General features: G+C 38.9%; 3 protein-coding genes across 3 annotated transcripts; 1 reads left to right on the top strand and 2 right to left on the bottom strand.

The window, feature by feature from the left end:
- Positions 1-41: 41 nt before the first annotated feature.
- LOC110377248 (coiled-coil domain-containing protein 115) lies at positions 42-628 on the bottom strand. The gene is made up of 2 exons (XM_064040942.1): positions 610-628; positions 42-508 (listed from the first exon to the last, which is right to left on the bottom strand). Exons 1-2 carry the CDS (start codon positions 626-628, stop codon positions 42-44), a joined length of 486 nt encoding a protein of 161 aa, XP_063897012.1.
- Positions 629-1,117: 489 nt separating this feature from the next.
- On the top strand, positions 1,118-10,236 carry LOC110377252 (scaffold attachment factor B2). The gene is made up of 18 exons (XM_064040897.1): positions 1,118-1,384; positions 1,467-1,889; positions 2,292-2,322; positions 3,070-3,202; positions 3,739-3,773; positions 3,850-3,995; positions 4,217-4,334; positions 4,518-4,648; positions 5,104-5,226; positions 5,534-5,611; positions 6,195-6,355; positions 6,920-7,033; positions 7,456-7,579; positions 8,121-8,250; positions 8,550-8,637; positions 8,883-8,998; positions 9,345-9,531; positions 9,833-10,236. Exons 1-17 carry the CDS (start codon positions 1,265-1,267, stop codon positions 9,503-9,505), a joined length of 2,232 nt encoding a protein of 743 aa, XP_063896967.1. The 5' UTR covers positions 1,118-1,264; the 3' UTR covers positions 9,506-9,531; positions 9,833-10,236.
- A 333-nt stretch (positions 10,237-10,569) lies between these two features.
- LOC110377253 (uncharacterized) lies at positions 10,570-16,270 on the bottom strand. Its single transcript, XM_064040772.1, has 8 exons — positions 15,728-16,270; positions 15,098-15,235; positions 14,208-14,354; positions 13,656-13,790; positions 13,241-13,408; positions 12,600-13,027; positions 12,413-12,503; positions 10,570-12,250 (listed from the first exon to the last, which is right to left on the bottom strand). The coding sequence occupies exons 1-8, from the start codon at positions 16,001-16,003 to the stop codon at positions 11,927-11,929; spliced, it is 1,707 nt and encodes a 568-aa protein (XP_063896842.1). The 5' UTR covers positions 16,004-16,270; the 3' UTR covers positions 10,570-11,926.
- Between the last annotated feature and the right edge of the window lie 2,218 nt (positions 16,271-18,488).

Raw genomic sequence — 18,488 nt, 5'->3', positions numbered from 1 at the left:
AGCACATGCAAAATAAATACTTCCTCAATATAACATAACAACTATGTCAACTTCTCAAAATTAATATACTGCTTCAAACTCTCTATTAGTTTTGAATTCCTTTGCAACTGCAATTGCACATTAACGCATTCAACAACAAAATTAATAGTATTCTGAAATATACTTTGAGCTTTATGCATATTCTGTGGAACTAGGACACCAAACCAGCGGATAGGATTGACCATGTTATCTGCATCATTTTCCACAACTCTCATCTGTTTTACACCATCTTCCTGTACAGTCTCACATACAGTGGAAGCTGAGAAATCTGTGCTGCTCTCTGTAGGAAGCCTTGCAGTACTTACAGAGCTCTGGCCCATAATGTAACGAGACTTCGCTAAATGTATACTGCCATTCTTGATACTGGATTCTATGTTCAATTCGCAACGCATCTTTTCTTCCATCAAATGCAATTGCTTGACAATGATTTTGTCCAGCAACTCACTGGCTACGGCCTCAGAAGGGGCATCTGCGTCAGAAAAACGGATGGTTAGTTCTTTACTAGATAAAACCTTAACTTTTATTATACCTTCACTAGTTAAAAACAGTACTAATTACTGCGTTACCTACCTTGTTTCAGCTCGGGCATTATGCAGTTTGCTTGTTAGCTAATGTGAATTAAATGAAAATCACAACACTGTAACTGTTCTTCTCAATCCAAACAAAATATTTCAACAATTCACAACACAGTGAAATGATTTGTCAATAAATCCATTGACAATATTGACATTTCTCATGTGTGCGCCAAAAACAAGATTTCTTCTCTAGATTGCAAATATCTATGCCTAACCATAAACAACAAATATCTATGCCTACAAACTCCGTGTTTTATCGTAATGTTTGTAAATTACAAAAAGAAAGGTTCCGTGCATAAATTACATGAGGATAAGAACTGAATGGGAAGGACTTTAGATGGACACTTCACATGATAATGATTCATATAGTATTGGCTATAAAACCGAAGGATGAACTAGACACCTTCTTTTGTTTGTTTGAATGTTTTTGTTTGTTGACTGTAAACATCTATGGTCTACGATTTATACTCTATGCTGCATTTCCACCCCCGCTTGCCCCTTTCTTCGTCCCTCCTGTCTGCTACGTACGACGCCGCCATCTTAAAATTTTCGTCATTCATGTGTGGGAATATTCGTTTCATAGATTGCTGAAAATATAAAACAAGATAAAGTGGTTATTATTAGAAACGTTCTTAAAATAACACAAGGCGATGTCGGACAAAAAGCGACTGCTAAACGATCTCAGAGTTATAGATTTACGTGCAGAGTTAGAGAAACGCAACCTAGATAAAAGCGGCGTTCGCGGTGTGCTCATACAACGTTTATCCAAGGTAATTAAGTGACGTGTAAGAGTAAAATACCGCAATTAATATTCAATACGCATAAAAAACTTTATTGGTTATATCATTCTAGCACTTGGAAGAGGAAGGGCATGATCCGGCTACTTTCAAGTTTGAGTTGACTACTGTAGAGCCAAAGACTCCAGCGAAGAGGACCAGACGTGCAGAGAGTACAGTCGAACCGGAATCTGAAGAGACTCCCGCCATGGAAGACATGATTGTACAAGATGACGCTGGGGAAGAGGAAGAAACTGAGCAAGGTGACAAGAAACTAAACAAGTCTAGTCCCAAGCCCGAAGCAACTATGGAGGTGGAAGAAACAGAAAAAGTAAATAGAAAAAGAGAGATAAAGGAGGAACCAGAAGCAACGCAGCCGAAAAAGGCTTGTCTTGAAAAGGATACTAGAAATGAGGATGATCATAAAGTGGAAAACAACACAGATGCTGAGGACAGTATCAACTTGGATATTGGTGATGATGAACTGCTAAACGAAGAGGTACGTTTCTATTTCTTCAGTGTTACAGTTAAACTGCCGCCTGTTGCATCTAAAATATCCAATGGGTTCATGATGGAGGTAGACTAGGATGTATATAGAATCTGAAATCATGTTTTGTTAAAGTCGTCCTGTACATATGTATTTATTAGTATTTATATATTTTTGAAATATACTTATGTTCATATAAGTATCTTATTTTTTTAATCATCACATATTTTCTAACATTTTTCATTAAATTCTGCTTTATCAACCCAATAGTGTCATGTCCAGTTTCAGTAATTATTAATAGTATCTTACTGGAGTATCGCCAAATGTCTAACTAAAACTAATATTTGCAGAGTTTATTGTGCATAATATACATGTGTTTACATTTATCCTAACCTTGTATTTAATCTCTTTCAGACTGACAACAACACTAAAACTCTCAAAAAAGGTAAGGTTTGACTTTGTTTACACTCACATTTTGTACATACAGATACTATCAAAATTAATGATCAGTGAACATATTGTAGTGATATTATAATTAACTCTAAACAAAATGTCTCTTCAAAATAATAACTGGCTGATGAAACATTGAACATGTGCTTAGGAAAGTACTAAACTTGATATGTGATTAACTATACATGATGTATGAATTATTTTTGCAATATTTGTCATCATGTTAAAATTGGAATTGATGCGGTAAACAAGAGAGGAAAGTTGTAAACAGCAGAAGAAAACTGATAGTCAGACCTGCGAGCAACATGCAGAAACACCTGCAACACAGAATAAACCCAAACAGTTACAGAAAGACAGAGAGTTGACATTGTGTCTCATTTGGGAGGATTACCACTGATATGAGCACAGACTGAGGTGGCTTCCATTACAATGCTGTGGTGTTTTGTGTACTCTAAGTGGCACTTCCAGTCACTCCAGCTCTCCAGTGTCCTACAGTTATGTATGCTTTACTATGGACATAGTAGCTCATAGCTGCTATGCTGCTCCATATCCAGATGGTGGTGCTAATGTCCAATCAAGTTTTCAGGTCAGGATTTTTTGTTATAAACAACGTACAAGAAAGAAAAATATCAAGAAAGTATCAAGTGTCTGCGTGGCAAGATGGTGGAGAGGCAGGGTGGGCCGCTCCCGTTATTCGGCGAGCGACCTGCGCTGGCTCAGCTGATAAGTGCGACTGACGTAGATGAGGCTGCGGAGGAGGAGGACGCGGCCGAGCCGGCGAGCGACAAGTCAGCGCCCGCCGACACTGCTACGAATGCCGACGACGAGCCAGCCGACGACCAACACCAAGTAAACTCCGAAGCCCCCGCCACTAGGTTGGTGAACGTCGAACGGCCGCCGTGTCGCCGCCCACGCGCATCTATAACAACTCCGATTATTTCGACATCCAATACTTTTCTTTCGTTATCTCTACAAAGTTTTGCACCTAACGTTATGGAGATTTGGCTGCCCTACGGATTGACGACGGCTGCCTGTCAATGCTCGTCGATGTCGTCGCGTGTTCGCTGGCGCCGAGCTGCAGTGAACGAGCTACACTGGATCCCTGTTGGAGGTGTGAGCTCCCGCTGATGACGTCAGCTGCCGCGGTCCAGCGACCAGTGCCGGCGAGGCGACGGTACTACACGGTGGAGCTGCCCGCACAGTCCCGGCCTATGCAGTGGAGTAATGGTGCAAAACTTTGTAGCTGATCAGTGTCACGGGAATTCTAAAAGATTACTGTCACCAAACTGCACATTTATGGACTTGTGCTAGTATAAACATAAAATGTTAAAATTCTTACCAATATGTACTTGTCGCGATTGCAGTATTGTATTAATTTTCATTGGTAAATAATACTTTTAATATTTTTCAGCAATGAGGATGAAAAGCATGACAAGGATACAAAAGGTAGTTATGATCAATCTTTGCTTTAATTTCTTTTATTGAGTTGCACAGGCACTTATCACTGTTTTTTTATGTACAGATGAAAAAGAGAAAGAAGGTGATGGTGAAAAGAAGGAGAAAAAGGATGAAACCAAAGAGGGTGGTGCGAGGAACTTGTGGGTCAGTGGCCTGTCCGGCGACACTCGAGCTAAGGACCTCAAGCAACTGTGCAGCAAGCATGGCAAGGTAAACACTAGCTAGAATATAACATCACCCTTATTTTTAACGAGATAGTAACGGCGCATCCAGTTGCTGTAAAACTACATTTCTTGCATACTTGCATAGTTATTTTTAACTTTACATTTTATAACAACATGCTGATTGGAACTCAGCCAGATATTGAATTTCAAGTACTTAGAAATGTTTATCAATTCAGCTAAACGTAATTACACACGTTTTGATTGCAGGTGATAGGAGCGAAGGTAGTAACGAATGCCAGAACGCCAGGGTCACGTTGTTACGGCTATGTTACGATGGCTAGTGCACAAGATGCTGAGAACTGCATTAAACATTTACATAGAACAGGTAATTCATTAATTCAGGCTTACATTCTATGGGAAGTGTTATACCCACCCAGAAAAAAAATCCTGCAACCAGAGTTAAAACTATCGCTGTATTAAGATGAAAGCGTAACAAAATAAGTTCGTAGTCTTATGCATTGCAATGTCTTGAAAAAACACTAACAATATTGGAACATATTATTTTCAGAATTGCATGGTCGCATGATATCTGTAGAGAAAGCGAAATCGGAATCAGAATCTTCGTCTCGCCGCCAACCCTCTGCCAGGTCTGAGCGACGCGCCAGCAAAGATCGCAAGGAGGAACCTAAAGAGAATGAGGTATGCAACCAAACTTTTGTCTATTGGCTGTTTTCTGCAGTTTCATCTACTGCCCAGGGGAGAACTTCTTCCTGTATACGGACAAAATATAGCCTTTGTTATCTGGGGATAATGTCGTTTTCCGACAGAGAAAAAAATTACATTGGCATTGGCAAGCTGAATCCGGTTAGACTGGAAGCCGACCCCAACATGGTTGGGAAAAAGGCTCGGAGGATGATGATGTTAAGTAATTCAGTCTTTACAAACCTACCTGCATAGAAACAAAACAATGTTTCAATCTTCGTTATACATATAAAACATCGTGTATGTATTTCATTATACTTCACAGGTTAGCATATAGGCAAAATGACATATATTTTAGTAGTTCTTGACATTTAAACACATTCTTCATGACCACATTCTTTACCGAAAACTTTCCTATGTGGTATAATTCATTTATGGTTTTTTGTTATTAGGAAAACAAGGAAGGTGGAGATAAGACTGGGGAACCAAAACAGAAAAAGGAGAGTGAGATGTCAGGAGCGGAAAGTACTCGTTCTACATCACGCACACGTGAAAAATCTCACCGATCTGATAAGGTGAGAACTTTACAAGCAACCCAATTATATTATCCTTCTTTTTGTGCATTGGAGAGCACGTTAATGTCGGTCCTGGGCCTGATCTCTCTATGGTGGTGTCGAATTGTCGTCCCATCGGGCTATGAGAGTGAAGGAATAGTGTGTGCACCTGTGTTTGCGCAAATGCTTGTGCACCATTATGTCCTAATACGAGAACAGCCTTTGTTGTTGATACTAAGCTAAATAACCTATTATTATTATCTACCTCTCTTTGCATGTAGAGGTGTTCTTGTTTTGAGTGAATATTTATTGAATTGCAATATTTCAGGATCGCACGAAAAGAAGCACAAGAAGCCGTGAGCGTCGGCGATCACCTCGAGAGGTTCTGTCATTTTCTAAAATATGGGTAAGTGATCTTATTCTGTAGTTAGTTAATCTAGTGAGATAGGTTTCATAAGATTTAATAGATACAAAGAAGACTTGCTGTTTTCCGCGGTTTCCACCATGTCCTGAGGAAACTTCTTCTTATAGGGAATAGACAAGCTTCTCAAAATGATGCAATAGTTTCGGAGTCTTTAAGGATTTTAGCACAACTTTTCATAAATACGTTTACGTTTTTATCAATAATATGAGTGATTCAAGAATGAATTATATTGTATGCAAATTATTGACGATTGCAATATGGTTTTAAACTACCAAATATACCAAATACATACTAATCGCAATCCAATCGAATGTCGTTGGAATACGATTGGTTTTATATTAGTAGCAGAATGCCCGTTAAGGTTAAAACTGCTATTGCGATTCATTATCAATTCAATTTTGTCATAATTAACTTAGCAGAATCGGGCTCCTGGAATGAATGGATTTTGTTTCCATTCGTCTGTAAAAAAATGTTTGATTAATCGATACTTCGTGGTTATTTTCGATAGAATTTCCTTTCTTAGTCAATATGGTTATTAATGGTAGTATATTTCTGTGTTGTGCAGAAGGAGCGCGACGTGGCGCGTGCGCGGGAGCGGTCGCGCGCGGCGCGCGAGGAGGAGCGGCGGCGCCGCGCCGCCGAGGACGCGCTGCGGGAGAGAGAGCGCCGACAGCGGCAGGAGAAGCACCGCCTCGCGCTCGAGCGGGAGAAACTGCGTGCTGAGAGGTAAGTTGGCCACCCCCCAATCTTTATGTCGTCACAGAGTGCATTCGTTTTAAGAGTGTTTTGTTACTAGCTTCTGCCAGCAGTTTACACCAACCCGGATAAAAGTAGCCTTCCTCGATAAATGGGCTACCTAACACTGATGGAATTTTTCGAATAGGACCAGTACTTCCTAGGACTACTTTCGGAGCACTTTTCAGCTTTATAATGTTAATATTATATAATAGTATTGTTTATATTGATGATATGGGCCTTAATACCTGAATTAAATGGATAGTAAAATAAAAAGATTGCCCGGAATGTTGCACAGAAAACAATACTATGTATCAGTCAGTGAGGAGAGTATGAAGTCAGGTGTATTTTCTTAATGGCTGAATCCCAGTTGATAATATAATCTGTTTTGTAGTTAGACCTTTCACTTTTCTTTAACCTGTAGTTATTGAAAAATGCCGTATTAAATATCCCAGACTGTTGGATCGATTGACTAATTCATTCATTCATATTTTATTTGGTTCAATAAAAGGTGAAAATGAAATGGCTTATATTAGCTTCATCTCTTTTTTGCAGAGAGAAAATTGAACGTGAAAAGAACGAACTGCTCCGTCTAGAACGCGAGCGTCACAGACTGGAGCGAGAGAAACTAGAACTGGAAAGACTGGAACTGAAACGTGCTCAACTAAGGTATGTAGAAACTATTAGCAACTTACATAAATATTTATTATAATGATTACCATACTTCGAAAATCTTGATTTAAAAGTTAAAAATTGTTTTGGTGAAATTATATCCATGTTTTGTCTGTGTACAAAATTTCATTCAAAATCATTACTTGCTTTTATGAGAACAATGTAGGTATAGTTTTCGTTAAATGACGACCATGCTGGAACATTTTTTTGCACCACATACCCGTGATTAGAGTTCAGTTGCGAGACGCCATTGGACACTAGTTTGTTATTACATTTTCACATTCATCAAATTAGCATACGTATTTTGCTTCTGTAATACTAAAAAAGACTTGATATTATCATAGTAATATATACTATGTTCAGAATGGTATAATAAACTCATTATAAGAGTATGTATTAAATATGTATTGTGTGTGTAGACTGGAGGAGGAGCGTCGCAAGCGCGGCTACGAGGGCGGCGCGTACCGCAAGGCGGGCAGCCCGCCGCCCGAGCCCGCCTACGAGCGCGACGCCCGCCACAAGCGCCCGCCGCCGCCGCCCATCGTACGTATACATAATAATATTACCTACATTATCATCATTCTCATCTTCCTGCCCTCATACCAATTTTTGTATCGGCTCGGCATGTTTTCCTCTTTCATAATCTTTCCGCTAACCCTTTGATACTAGTAACTATGCCAGTCCATTTTGACAGACCAGACACTTTTGAAACATACTTCTTCTTCTTCCTCCTGCCCTGTTCCCAATTTTATTAATTTGTGGTCGGCGCAATATGTTATCCTCGTCCATTTTTGCCTGTCACTCGTCATACTGACACTCACTCCCTTCTTATTCATGTCATCTTTTAGACAATCCATCCATCTTTCCTTAGGTCTTCCTCTCCATCCATCTGCATTCATACTTTTGAAACATATATAAAGTCCTTAAAACTCAAATTTGGCATAGATGGCCGTTATTTTAGCAAAAGAGTTTGGATAATACAGATTGGCTATTATTATTAATCATCAAAAAAAATCTACATAGCTATTGTAAAATAAGCACATTACTTACAAGCCATATGAATTGTTGAACTTCTATCCATCAGTCATCAAGTCGCAGTCAGTTTGAGGCGCCGCCCCCGCCGCGGTTCGAGATGGCAGCTAGCTACGAGAGAGGCACAGACAAGAGGGACCGGGAACGCGATTATAAACGAGAGTACCCGAGACATGTCTCCTGTAAGTATAATTAATCAACACGTCGTAATGTCAAGTTTAAATGTATGAATATGTATGGGTATTCTTTTATTATTAATATTGTAAATTATAAGACATAAACATAATTAAAGTTACACCAAAGATTGAGAAAGATGTAACCATACATTTTTATCGGTTTACCAGCTGTTTGTTTATATGCGGAGCAACAATAATGTTTTTTAGTAATAGATTTTCACTTGTGCTGTGACTGCAGTCACGTTCAGAGTGGTAAAGATTCAGGTATTTGCTGTTTCAATTTTATTAACATGATATTTTTTCAGCTGGTAACATGAAGTACTCAAGCAATGGTGGTGCTAGCGAGGACTCGCGACAACCAATGCCGCCCGGTACCAGGCCTAAAGAACCTAGGTATGTTCATCACCAATGTTATGACAAGAAGGAACTCTCGTGCTGTTTATATAGAACATTATTTTAAATTAGCTGTCCTCCACCGTTTCACCTTCAGAATTACTTCCCGCACCCGTAAACTGGCTTTTATATCTGATATATGAGCAAAATTATGGTAAAGCTTCATCAAATTTCAAACTTACGTGTATAATGTTATATGAATATAATACTTGTTGATGTTGAATATGTTCGTACAATAATTGCAGTCGTTCGTACGAGTCGCGCGACAACCGCTCGTATCGTCCGTCCCCGCCCGGCAAGCCCGAGCCTCGCAGCTGGAACGCCTCCAGTCGATACCCTGATGCTGCGCCGCCTTCTAAAGGTAACGTAACTGTTTAACTTTTGTTATTATAACTAAAATAAATTTTGATATAAATGTTACGAGTCGGAATGGTGTTTTCTCAATGATATTGGGGTCGCCCTTCAGTTTTACCAGATGCAGCTGAGTATAAGTGTGTCACATGGAGTGACTGCCTATCTGACCTTCTCAACCCAGGCAATCAGTTGTTAATTTCTGGCTTCTGATCTAATACCACAGCAGTTTATCGTGCTTTCAGAAACACGGTAGAACTCGTTATGACAAGATGGTCATAGCTTAACCTTATGGTTGACATAACGGACACTGACTAGTGTTAAACACTATGTTAAATTCATAATTCGTATTGCAGGCAGCAACGGCAGCGGCGGTGGCGGCGAGGCGTGGTCGGGCGGCGAGGCGCGCTACGGCTACGAGGCGCGCTACGCGCCGCAGTACCAGCCGCCGCCGCCCGGCGCCGCCTATCCCGACCGATACGCGCCGCCGCCACGGGACTACCCCAGGAAGTACTAGGGCACTAACTAAAGCGAACTTATTAGGTAAGTTGTATATATACTACAGTAAGTTGAAAATATGCGATATGGTAATTTCCTTCTCTAAAAAAAGGTCGTAGTCTCAATCCATCCAAAGGTTGTCTTGTAAGAGATCACTTTTAGCGATAAGACCGCCCATTGTGTCACCGACTTTAAAATCTTTAGGTTAGCTTTTTTGTTATATTTTAATTGGCGTACATAATCAGGAGTATATCTATCTAGCTATCTACTTTTTTTTATACAAGCCCATGATGCCACTGCTATACGTCGCCGCATAGTAATTAATTATACGTTACTTCTTTTGCAGGTTTCGGTGAAATGAAAATGAGGTTGGAGATGTTTATTTCGTATGTTAGAGTGAATGTTATTATTTTAGAATGATGCAAACAATCTTATGTAGCTGAGCGGGATAGTATCTATCTCCGAATTATTATGTATGCACGTGATATATTTACTTTGTGTAATAAAACCTCACTAAAGGTTGACCTTGACTCTTTTGTACGTGTATTTAAATGTAGACCTTGTGTTAAGGGATGCTATTATTTCTCATTCCGTATTAAGTGTGGTGGGAACTTCATAGGTTTATATTTTATTGGGCAATCCAATAGGTACACAAGTTATAATTTCCATGTAATGTCCCAATAAAAATACCTGTTATCTCGAAACTAGCTACTTTATTATGTGCAAATAATATATTCGTTGTAAACGCAATTTAATGTTATTTTATTTTACATCATGTGTATAACTATGTGACCAATTATCGAAAATGTACAGTCAACATAATAAACTTCGCGTTAATATTTAATTATTTGTACAAAGTGACATTGGGTAATGATAGGCTAGTGTGATAACATTTTACTGACGTGTAAACAAAATATAGCTTTTATTTAATAAGTAATAAATAATTAAAAAACGAAATTTTTCTTTTATTTCCATCTTTCAATATAGCAGACGTCAGCAAAAGAACGCGTGTTTAGACGACCTTGCGACGAGAACTACTATAGGTAGGTAGGAAAGTAGAACAATTTCAAAATAACAAGACAATATTTTCTAAAATCATGTCTTTATTTCATAACCATCACTAAAATTAAGCATTTTAATCTGACCAACAAAAGTGGAACATTAAGATGACCAGACGAAAAATAAATTTGTGTTTGTGCATAAAACAATAGGATTTCTTGATCACTTTTGTTGGCCAAACTAGCGGATACTTAGTTACAATTTATAACTTTGATCTCAAAAAGCCAAGCAATTTTGAGAGGCGCTTAATAACTTTGCAGAATTTGTTATTAAGACTGAAAACTCCATTCAAAATTAAGTGACCTTTCTGTATAAGGACATTTATCATTATCGCTTAAATATTAAACTAGCCTTTGAAGGCTAGAACAAAATATGCAATAACAATTGAACAAAAAGCAAAACAAATAATCTAAAGGCCGGTTACATTTTCTTTTCTTTTTTCTTTTAACAAATACTTCCTACTGGTACATTATTTGTGTCGTCTTTGCTCTGTTTATTGTTTCTATGTCAATTTTTAAAGGCCTATACTAAAAGCCGATTGCATAAATATGGTAACTATGAATCGTGAATTGCGAGCGCTTACACAAGAAGTTAATATTTACTTTGTCAATGAAAATTATCAATACGTAAAATATACTTGAATACAAAAAAATGCAACCGGCCGTTAGTATCTTCCGTATATCGAAAGTATAGGCGGATAATTCATTATATTGTCAGAAAATAGTACAAAAAATGGGCATGCAAGTTCCATTCTAATTATGTGTACCATATTATTCTTTGCAACAACACAAAAAGCGCATAATCCAAATAATATGATTATTGAGGTAAAAACAAAAAAAATATTAAGTTAATACCTTTGTTCATGTGCTTACATTTCTAGGAACAATTTCTTTTGAATATACAGTGTTTAATGTATTATTGGCGAGGTTAACACCTGGTATACATTGTGGCAGTGGTAATCTCATCGGTAACATACCTGCAGTCAGTGTAACCCGGGCAGTTAGACCCTGCTTACACTGGCCCTGAGAAACTTGATCGATCTTTTCACTGACTTTGTGCGAGAAGAGGAAAAAGTTTTTTAAGATTCCACTCTAAAAACATTATTTTCTTTACATTTTCTTGATTAGCATTTGGAAGATTAGGTGTTATATGAACTCAAAAGAAACAACACTTATTTGATAAAAGTAATAAACTTTCCATCTTAAAAAATCTAAATAAAATTTTGAAGAGATCATGTAATTATATTACATGTTGCATTCTCACGTTGATCACGCTATGCGTGTATTGATTAGTAGCTTAGCGACTAATTTAAGATGCATTGATACAGCGTCCACCACCACCTTACAATACAAAAATGCCAATTAAAATTAAGTTTAAAATTTTACACCCTCGCTTGGAGGAAACTGATATTGTCGACAAACAGCCTGCTTTGCGTTGGGACGATTTGTTCGTTTGTTGAGAACGGTGCGTGTTGGTAGGTCCAAGTGTTGACGTCGTTGTGTCGTGGTTCGGAAATGCTGACGTCGAGGTACTTGAGTGCGTCGATGGCGGCTTGCTGGCCTTGCACTGCGGCGAGGCGAAGGAGACGCACGGCGGTGTCCTGGTCTTGCTTGAGGCCGCCGCGGCCCTGCCCGTAGTATATGCCGAGGTTGTATAACGCCTCGGGGTGATCCATTGCTGCTGCAGACCGGTATAGCTCCATTGCCTGGGAAATGAAGATGTTTAAATGTAATAAGGTTGAGCTGCGTTAAAAAGTCATCATCAAGGATATGCTTAACATTAAAGGCAGTTAAGCATAGATAGTACTGGGATAAAATACCATGAAATCTGTATTGTGAAGCGAGAGTACTCATAATGATATACTTACTGTTTTCTCATCAGCAGTTACTCCTAACCCTTTTTCATAACACAGCCCTAAGTTGTAAATAGCTGGAGCATGATTACGATGTGCTGCGGACCTGGAAAATTCGTTATATTAGTTCTAGTTCATAACATAATGTTGCTACTACTTGTGACAACTCCTCTCAGACTACATAGTTTATAAAATACCAAACCTTAGTAAACCAAGTCCATCTTGGTACTGTCCGTTTTCGATAGCAGCAAGTCCAAGTCTGTTTTCAATGGAGTTCAGCACCTCGCCCAAGTCATCATCTGTGGTGTCCGTACTATTGCTACTTCCAGATATGGTCGTAGGAATACTCTCTGGAGTTTTAAGATTCTCGTGTTTCCGTGTGTGTGCGACTTCCTCATTGCCCATCAAATGCACAGTCGGAGTAAAATCGGAAACCAATTTCTCGATTTTCTCCACTGAACTGATATAATAGTCATTTTTGTTCATGTGACCTACATATGGTAGGACAGAGCAAAGTAGACTGTTGACAGAAGAGCTGGATGAACAGCTTTTCTCAAGACTACGGCAATGATTTTTCAGCTTAATATGTATCATTTGACTAGTGTACCATCCCAAAACTGCTGCTCCACTCTGTAAAATGAGAAATAAGATGTCAAAAACTAACTCTGGATTGCCCAGCAATAATTCATCAACTGAGATTCTAAGCCCGGACTGCAACCATTAGCCACTCATGTGATTATGACCAAAAAGTCACAACAATAAAGAGTTCCAAAGACTAAATCAACAAAACAGCAAGAAAAAAATTGGGTCAATACTGAAAAATTCTGCAAAATGTAAACACACCCATGTGATGGCATCCATCCAAGTTTTGTTGATAGGCTCAAAGTTCCACTTCCTGCTATTTGCTCCACTTCCATTCTGGTAGGACTTGCGACATTTACGAAATGAGAGCCACCTGCAAGGCGGTCCTGCTTTCTGGTCATCATTCTTTTGTGTGTTGTCAGCTGTTTTCTATAAACATTCAATGATTTTCATTAGATACACATATATTTTTTGGGAGTAATTTAATACCAGTCTATAGAGACTATGTTATGTATATTACAGAAAAGGACAATTTAATTGGAGGTATATGAAGTTAAACTTTGCATATTTAAAGAAGCAGAAAAAGGTCAAAATAATTCAATTTACTGCACACAACAAAATCTGCTCTATGTAATACAACAGAGGACACAAAATGTTCACATTTTTGGACACATACCCATGGTGAAACATCCGTCTGGGTGCTATTGAGATGTTCAAAGTTCCACTTTTTGCTGCTAGGTCCAAAGCGTCTACGGAATGACGTCCACTTGCAAGGTGGACCGGCATGATTCTCCTCTTTAGACACATTTTCCTGAAATATGTTGATTTGTTCAAATACCTAGTAGTTTAATGCTTATGAAATAGCTAACCCTTTATCAAAGTATCAGGAAATGTAAACAATGATACATATTGCACCATTTTACATACAGTTTCAGTTGGCCATGCGGCCATATCCCTGCTTGTTTGTCTTATATTTTGAGGGCTGCCTTGAGGAGTGATTTTTCGAGATTTAAAAAGTACCTTTATTTATTCTAATTGTATTAAGTAATGTTGATACATTGTAAATGAAAATGTATATTTTAACATTGGAAAAGTGCTGTTTTGCAGCAAAGTTTGAATAAATGATTTTTCATTTTGATATAAATGAACATTTTTGAAAACAGTTTATACTGACAGAAAATTATAACAATTTTAATTACTATTAAGAAAATAAATAATTGATCCATACCACAGGTACCTCAGCTACCAGAGTTTTATCTTGATCAAAGTCCCATTTCAATTCATTTGCCTTCCTGCCGTGTTTGGCAAAGAACCACTTGCAAGGTGGGCCGGCCTTAGTGTCATCATTGAAGTGATTTTCATTTGTCACTTTCTCCTAGAGATGTGAAGTTGTTTATATTATTTACTATTTTGATAAGTTTGAAAGCTTTTAATCGTGGACCAGCGGCCTTCACCAAGGGACGATAGGCATGTTATGTCTACTGTAGATTTTTATTGAAATGATTTTACCTAATGGTCTTTTAATAAAAAATAGTCACTGAAATCATCTTTTTTGGCCCGATGTTGAGACCAAACACCTCTTCTCATTCTAAAAGGTATTGATTATGTGGTATTAACCATACTGGCAAGCCACTTCCAATCAGACCTTCTTTAAATAAATGGAGGTTGTTTATGTTCAGCAGTGACTGACATGTCCTATGGCTGAGTGGCGGTTCTATGCCACACTGCCTCGTTGGTCTAGTTGTCGCGAGTGTGGCTACTGAGCACGAGGTCTCGGGTTTGATTCCCGAGTTGGGCCAAAATAGCTTTGTGGATTTTAGAAGACTTTCACAAAGCAGCCCGGAGCCTGGAAGTTGGTGATTGATACATTGGACAGCACGTAAATGTTGGTCCTGCGCCTGATCTCTCTCCGGCCCTGTTGAATTGCCGTCCCATCGGGCTATGAGAGTGAAGGAATAGGGAGTGCACTATAATATGTCCTGCACACTTAGCTAATCTCCTTACATGAGAACAGCCGCAGTAGCTGATAATCGGCTAGGAGGACATCAATCTATGCCACACCAACTCAAGGCTTTTAGATTCTGTAACATTGTATTCAATCTAAATCAAGCAACTTACCCATGGTACAACACTCTTATGTGCAGTATCTGACTGCTCCAAACTCCACTTGCACTGATTTCCTTCAGAATTGGCGTAAAATGGAAACCAGCGGGATGAACCAGTAGTTTTATCATGATTTAAATTTTTATCATTTGCCTGAAAAGAAAATTTCTCTTAAACCAGTACAGAAGGCATATAGCAGGTTTGTTATTAACATTTCATTTTGGCGTCTATGCCCAATTTGGATATTTTCACAGTTAGAAGTTAATCAATTCTATAAATAGAGTTTTGGGTATTATGGTAATTAGTATGTACATCCTAAACAACATTTAGTTGGGGCAACGTAGCTACGACATGGTGAAAGAATTGTATGATAGAATCAATCAAAGTATGTATTCGTTTGTATAAGTCAGTCAGTAATATTGATGCATTAAGTTATTAATTTGATAAAAACACCTGAAATTAATTTGAGAATTTTTCTGGCTCATCAATATTATTGGTTTGATTTTCCCAAATTTTTGCATTAACAAAATCCCACTATAGTACCAAATTAATCATACAGCTATCATGGCCAAAACATTATTCTAGATAATGCTGATAAAAGTATTATGTCAGTGATAAAAATAAATCTACCAAATACAAACATACCCATGGTATGGCACCCTTCCAATTTTTGTCTTGGTCGAATTCGAAGCTCCATTTTGTATTTGCGCCGCTATCACTCTGATATGGCTTAGATCCTCCACGGAGCGCAAGCCACTTGCAAGGAAGACTGTCATTCTTCTCATCGGTAATGGCAGCTCCATTGGCCACGGTAGTGCTGCATCTATCGAAGGTATTAGCACTCCGCTCACACGTATCCCTGATCCGACGCGTAACATACTTCCACATGTTTTCAGACTGATATTTTATGCACATATCCATGGATGGGAACCAACTAGCTCTCTATAAAAATTCCATTATTTGGAATTTGTGCTGTGGTGAAACTACACAAGGTATAGTATTTAACACCTGCATAAAGTATTTTAACAGTATATACAATATAACTGAATACGAATTTAGTGCTTTACAAACAATATTTTGATCGCAACGCAAACTGCGAAATTGCAAACTTGAACTTTGCAAACTACGAAATATGTACCAGAAGTACATAAACTTCAGTCAGTCTCCATATTCACCACAGATACACAATTTTTCGATACCATAGACAATGATTGCTGTGTATCAGTAAGGTCGGCCCCACACACTCGGAACTCGGAATAAAAATCTTTATTAAGGTGAATGCTTCAAATGGTAGCGGGAATTTCAAAATGAAATCGTTTTTTATATTTACTCCGGAAATTCTTATATTTAAATGCAATCCAGTAAACCTTTTAATTATGACTATTTAAATATCGGATTACATTTGAATTGTAATTGTGTGCCTATATTGATTGCTGTTTAGGAATAATGCTAACGTCTAACGTACATCCGTTCATTCGCAATTCTTCTAAATAAACCAGGGACCGTACAACCCCGAATATAAGTTAATTCTTTCGAAAGGGTTACAGGTTGTATGGCTGCAGTCAATAAAAGTGTTATCTCTTGGTAGTGATAGCCTTTTCAAAACCCTAACGTTAGGGTAACCCTTTCAATAAGTTAACTAGTACAAGATATTACCGGCTCATGTATGATATCCAATTGAAGTAGATAACCCTTTGAAAGGGTTTGTCAGGGTTTTCAAAGGGTTTTAAATCAAATTATTTTTTAAATTACGTTGGAGAAGGGGAATAGATTTTGACCTTGAAAGTTTGGAATCATTTACAATTTTTCATTAGTGTTTCTTACTCGTCTTTAATGTCTTGAGCGCAGTCGGTTACAAAAGTTTTCGTTGTTGCTGTTGTTGAGTTTTATTAGTATTGTTGAGTTTTTATTTAGTGTTTATGATTGTTTTGTGTATAAATACATGGGTTAATTGAAAAATGAAAATAACAGTTTTTTTCACGATTGTACACGCGCTAAAGTTTTCTTATTTTTTTATTAATAAAACCTTACCGCAGACTTGGGTCCGCGCTTTTATTTAGATTTTTTACTTAATTATAATTTTTGCCGTCTTGGCCTCACAAAAACTTAATATGTCTAGATGTCTACTGACTTCTAATCTTAAGACTACGTGAGTCCACCGCGTATTTATGTATTTATTTTATAAAATATATGTATATATATACAGAATTGTTATTACACAATACTTAACACTATACACATGGACTTAGTTTGACAAGATTATGGGACGGAACGAACTCGCTTAATGAAGCGGCCGGTAGCATCGTCGGCGTCATCTGTGTAGTAGACGCAGCTAGCCGTATGTCTCGACACTGCCACTACCGCGTGGGAGACGCTTTCATGAATTGATGACGACGCTGTCGTATGTCAGTCCCTGAGCCTCGTGAATGGTTAAGGTACGCTACCCTTCACCGGACCCGTATCCCTGGCTAATAAGAGAAGATTTCTCTTCTTGCGTATGAACCAGGAATAGGGTGTTTTGGGCGGTGATCGATATTTGCGCTCCCGTAAAACCCTTCAAGCTCAGGGAATGAACATGAGACAGCGACGTTTTGGAGTGGACGATGCTGAGTGCAAAGGCCACATCCATTGGGTTACGGTGGGTGCAGAGCAGCTCCTGTGTGATGCCAGCCATAAGATATGGACGGGTATACTTTAATGGGAAAAGATTATCCCTGTCCAAATATGGTAGCTGATTCACGTCTCCGATGAGGACCACCTCGCTTGCACCAGACAACTTTACTGCCATGACTATGGCCCCAAAGTGGTTCATGAGAGCTTCGTCTACCGTCAAGCGGTGACATTTCTCATTTGGCTTGAACCCGGCTAAAATTTAGGCCATAGTGCGCACCTTTGTCTTCGCTCTATCGCCCAATTGGTGCGCAAGCTTTCCTCTTAGATCTTTGGCCGCTTTAGTTGTCGTGGTAGCTACGACATCCCTCCTCTCGTCGAAGTGTTTCACCACCCAGGTAGTTTTGCCGCACCCCGGCACCCCATTTACCCATCTGATACTGGGTACCGCCCAAGGTTCCGTCGATGCTGAGGTGTCTGAGGTCCCAGAAACGGTCTGTGCCATTTCAAGGATACTATCCTCCAGCATGATTTTGGTACATTTGGCGGTAACCACTATCGGGTCATCGTGTGGCGTCTCGAATTTTATTTTGCCGGTTCGCTCCGTTGCCTCTTTGTCCAGGGCCACGAAACCGCTCTTTGTACTGTAGGCGGCCATGTACGACCCCGTCATTTCCCCTGCAATGACTTGGGAGTTGGTGTTGTCGTCCACCGCCGCCTTTGCGTCCTTGAGCAATACCCGGAGCAGACCCTCATTTTCTCGACAGAAGGTCAGCATGATCTTGTTGCAAGTTCT

Source organism: Helicoverpa armigera, chromosome 23 (assembly GCF_030705265.1).
Source record: "Helicoverpa armigera isolate CAAS_96S chromosome 23, ASM3070526v1, whole genome shotgun sequence".
Lineage (NCBI taxonomy): Eukaryota > Metazoa > Arthropoda > Insecta > Lepidoptera > Noctuidae > Helicoverpa > Helicoverpa armigera.
The sequence above is the reverse complement of the archived record's forward strand: the minus strand, read 5'-3'. Positions and strand labels throughout refer to the sequence as shown.

Coding starts and splice junctions, on each gene's coding strand:
- LOC110377252 (XM_064040897.1), top strand. CDS start 1,265: ATGTCGGACAAAAAGCGACTGCTAAACGATCTCAGAGTTATAGATTTA. Junction 1,385..1,466: donor TCATACAACGTTTATCCAAG/GTAATTAAGTGA, acceptor ATATCATTCTAG/CACTTGGAAGAGGAAGGGCA. Junction 4,335..4,517: donor TAAACATTTACATAGAACAG/GTAATTCATTAA, acceptor TATTATTTTCAG/AATTGCATGGTCGCATGATA.
- LOC110377253 (XM_064040772.1), bottom strand. CDS start 16,003: ATGGATATGTGCATAAAATATCAGTCTGAAAACATGTGGAAGTATGTT. Junction 13,791..14,207: donor TGGTAGCTGAGGTACCTGTG/GTATGGATCAAT, acceptor AACATATTTCAG/GAAAATGTGTCTAAAGAGGA. Junction 12,251..12,412: donor TAACTGCTGATGAGAAAACA/GTAAGTATATCA, acceptor TTCATTTCCCAG/GCAATGGAGCTATACCGGTC.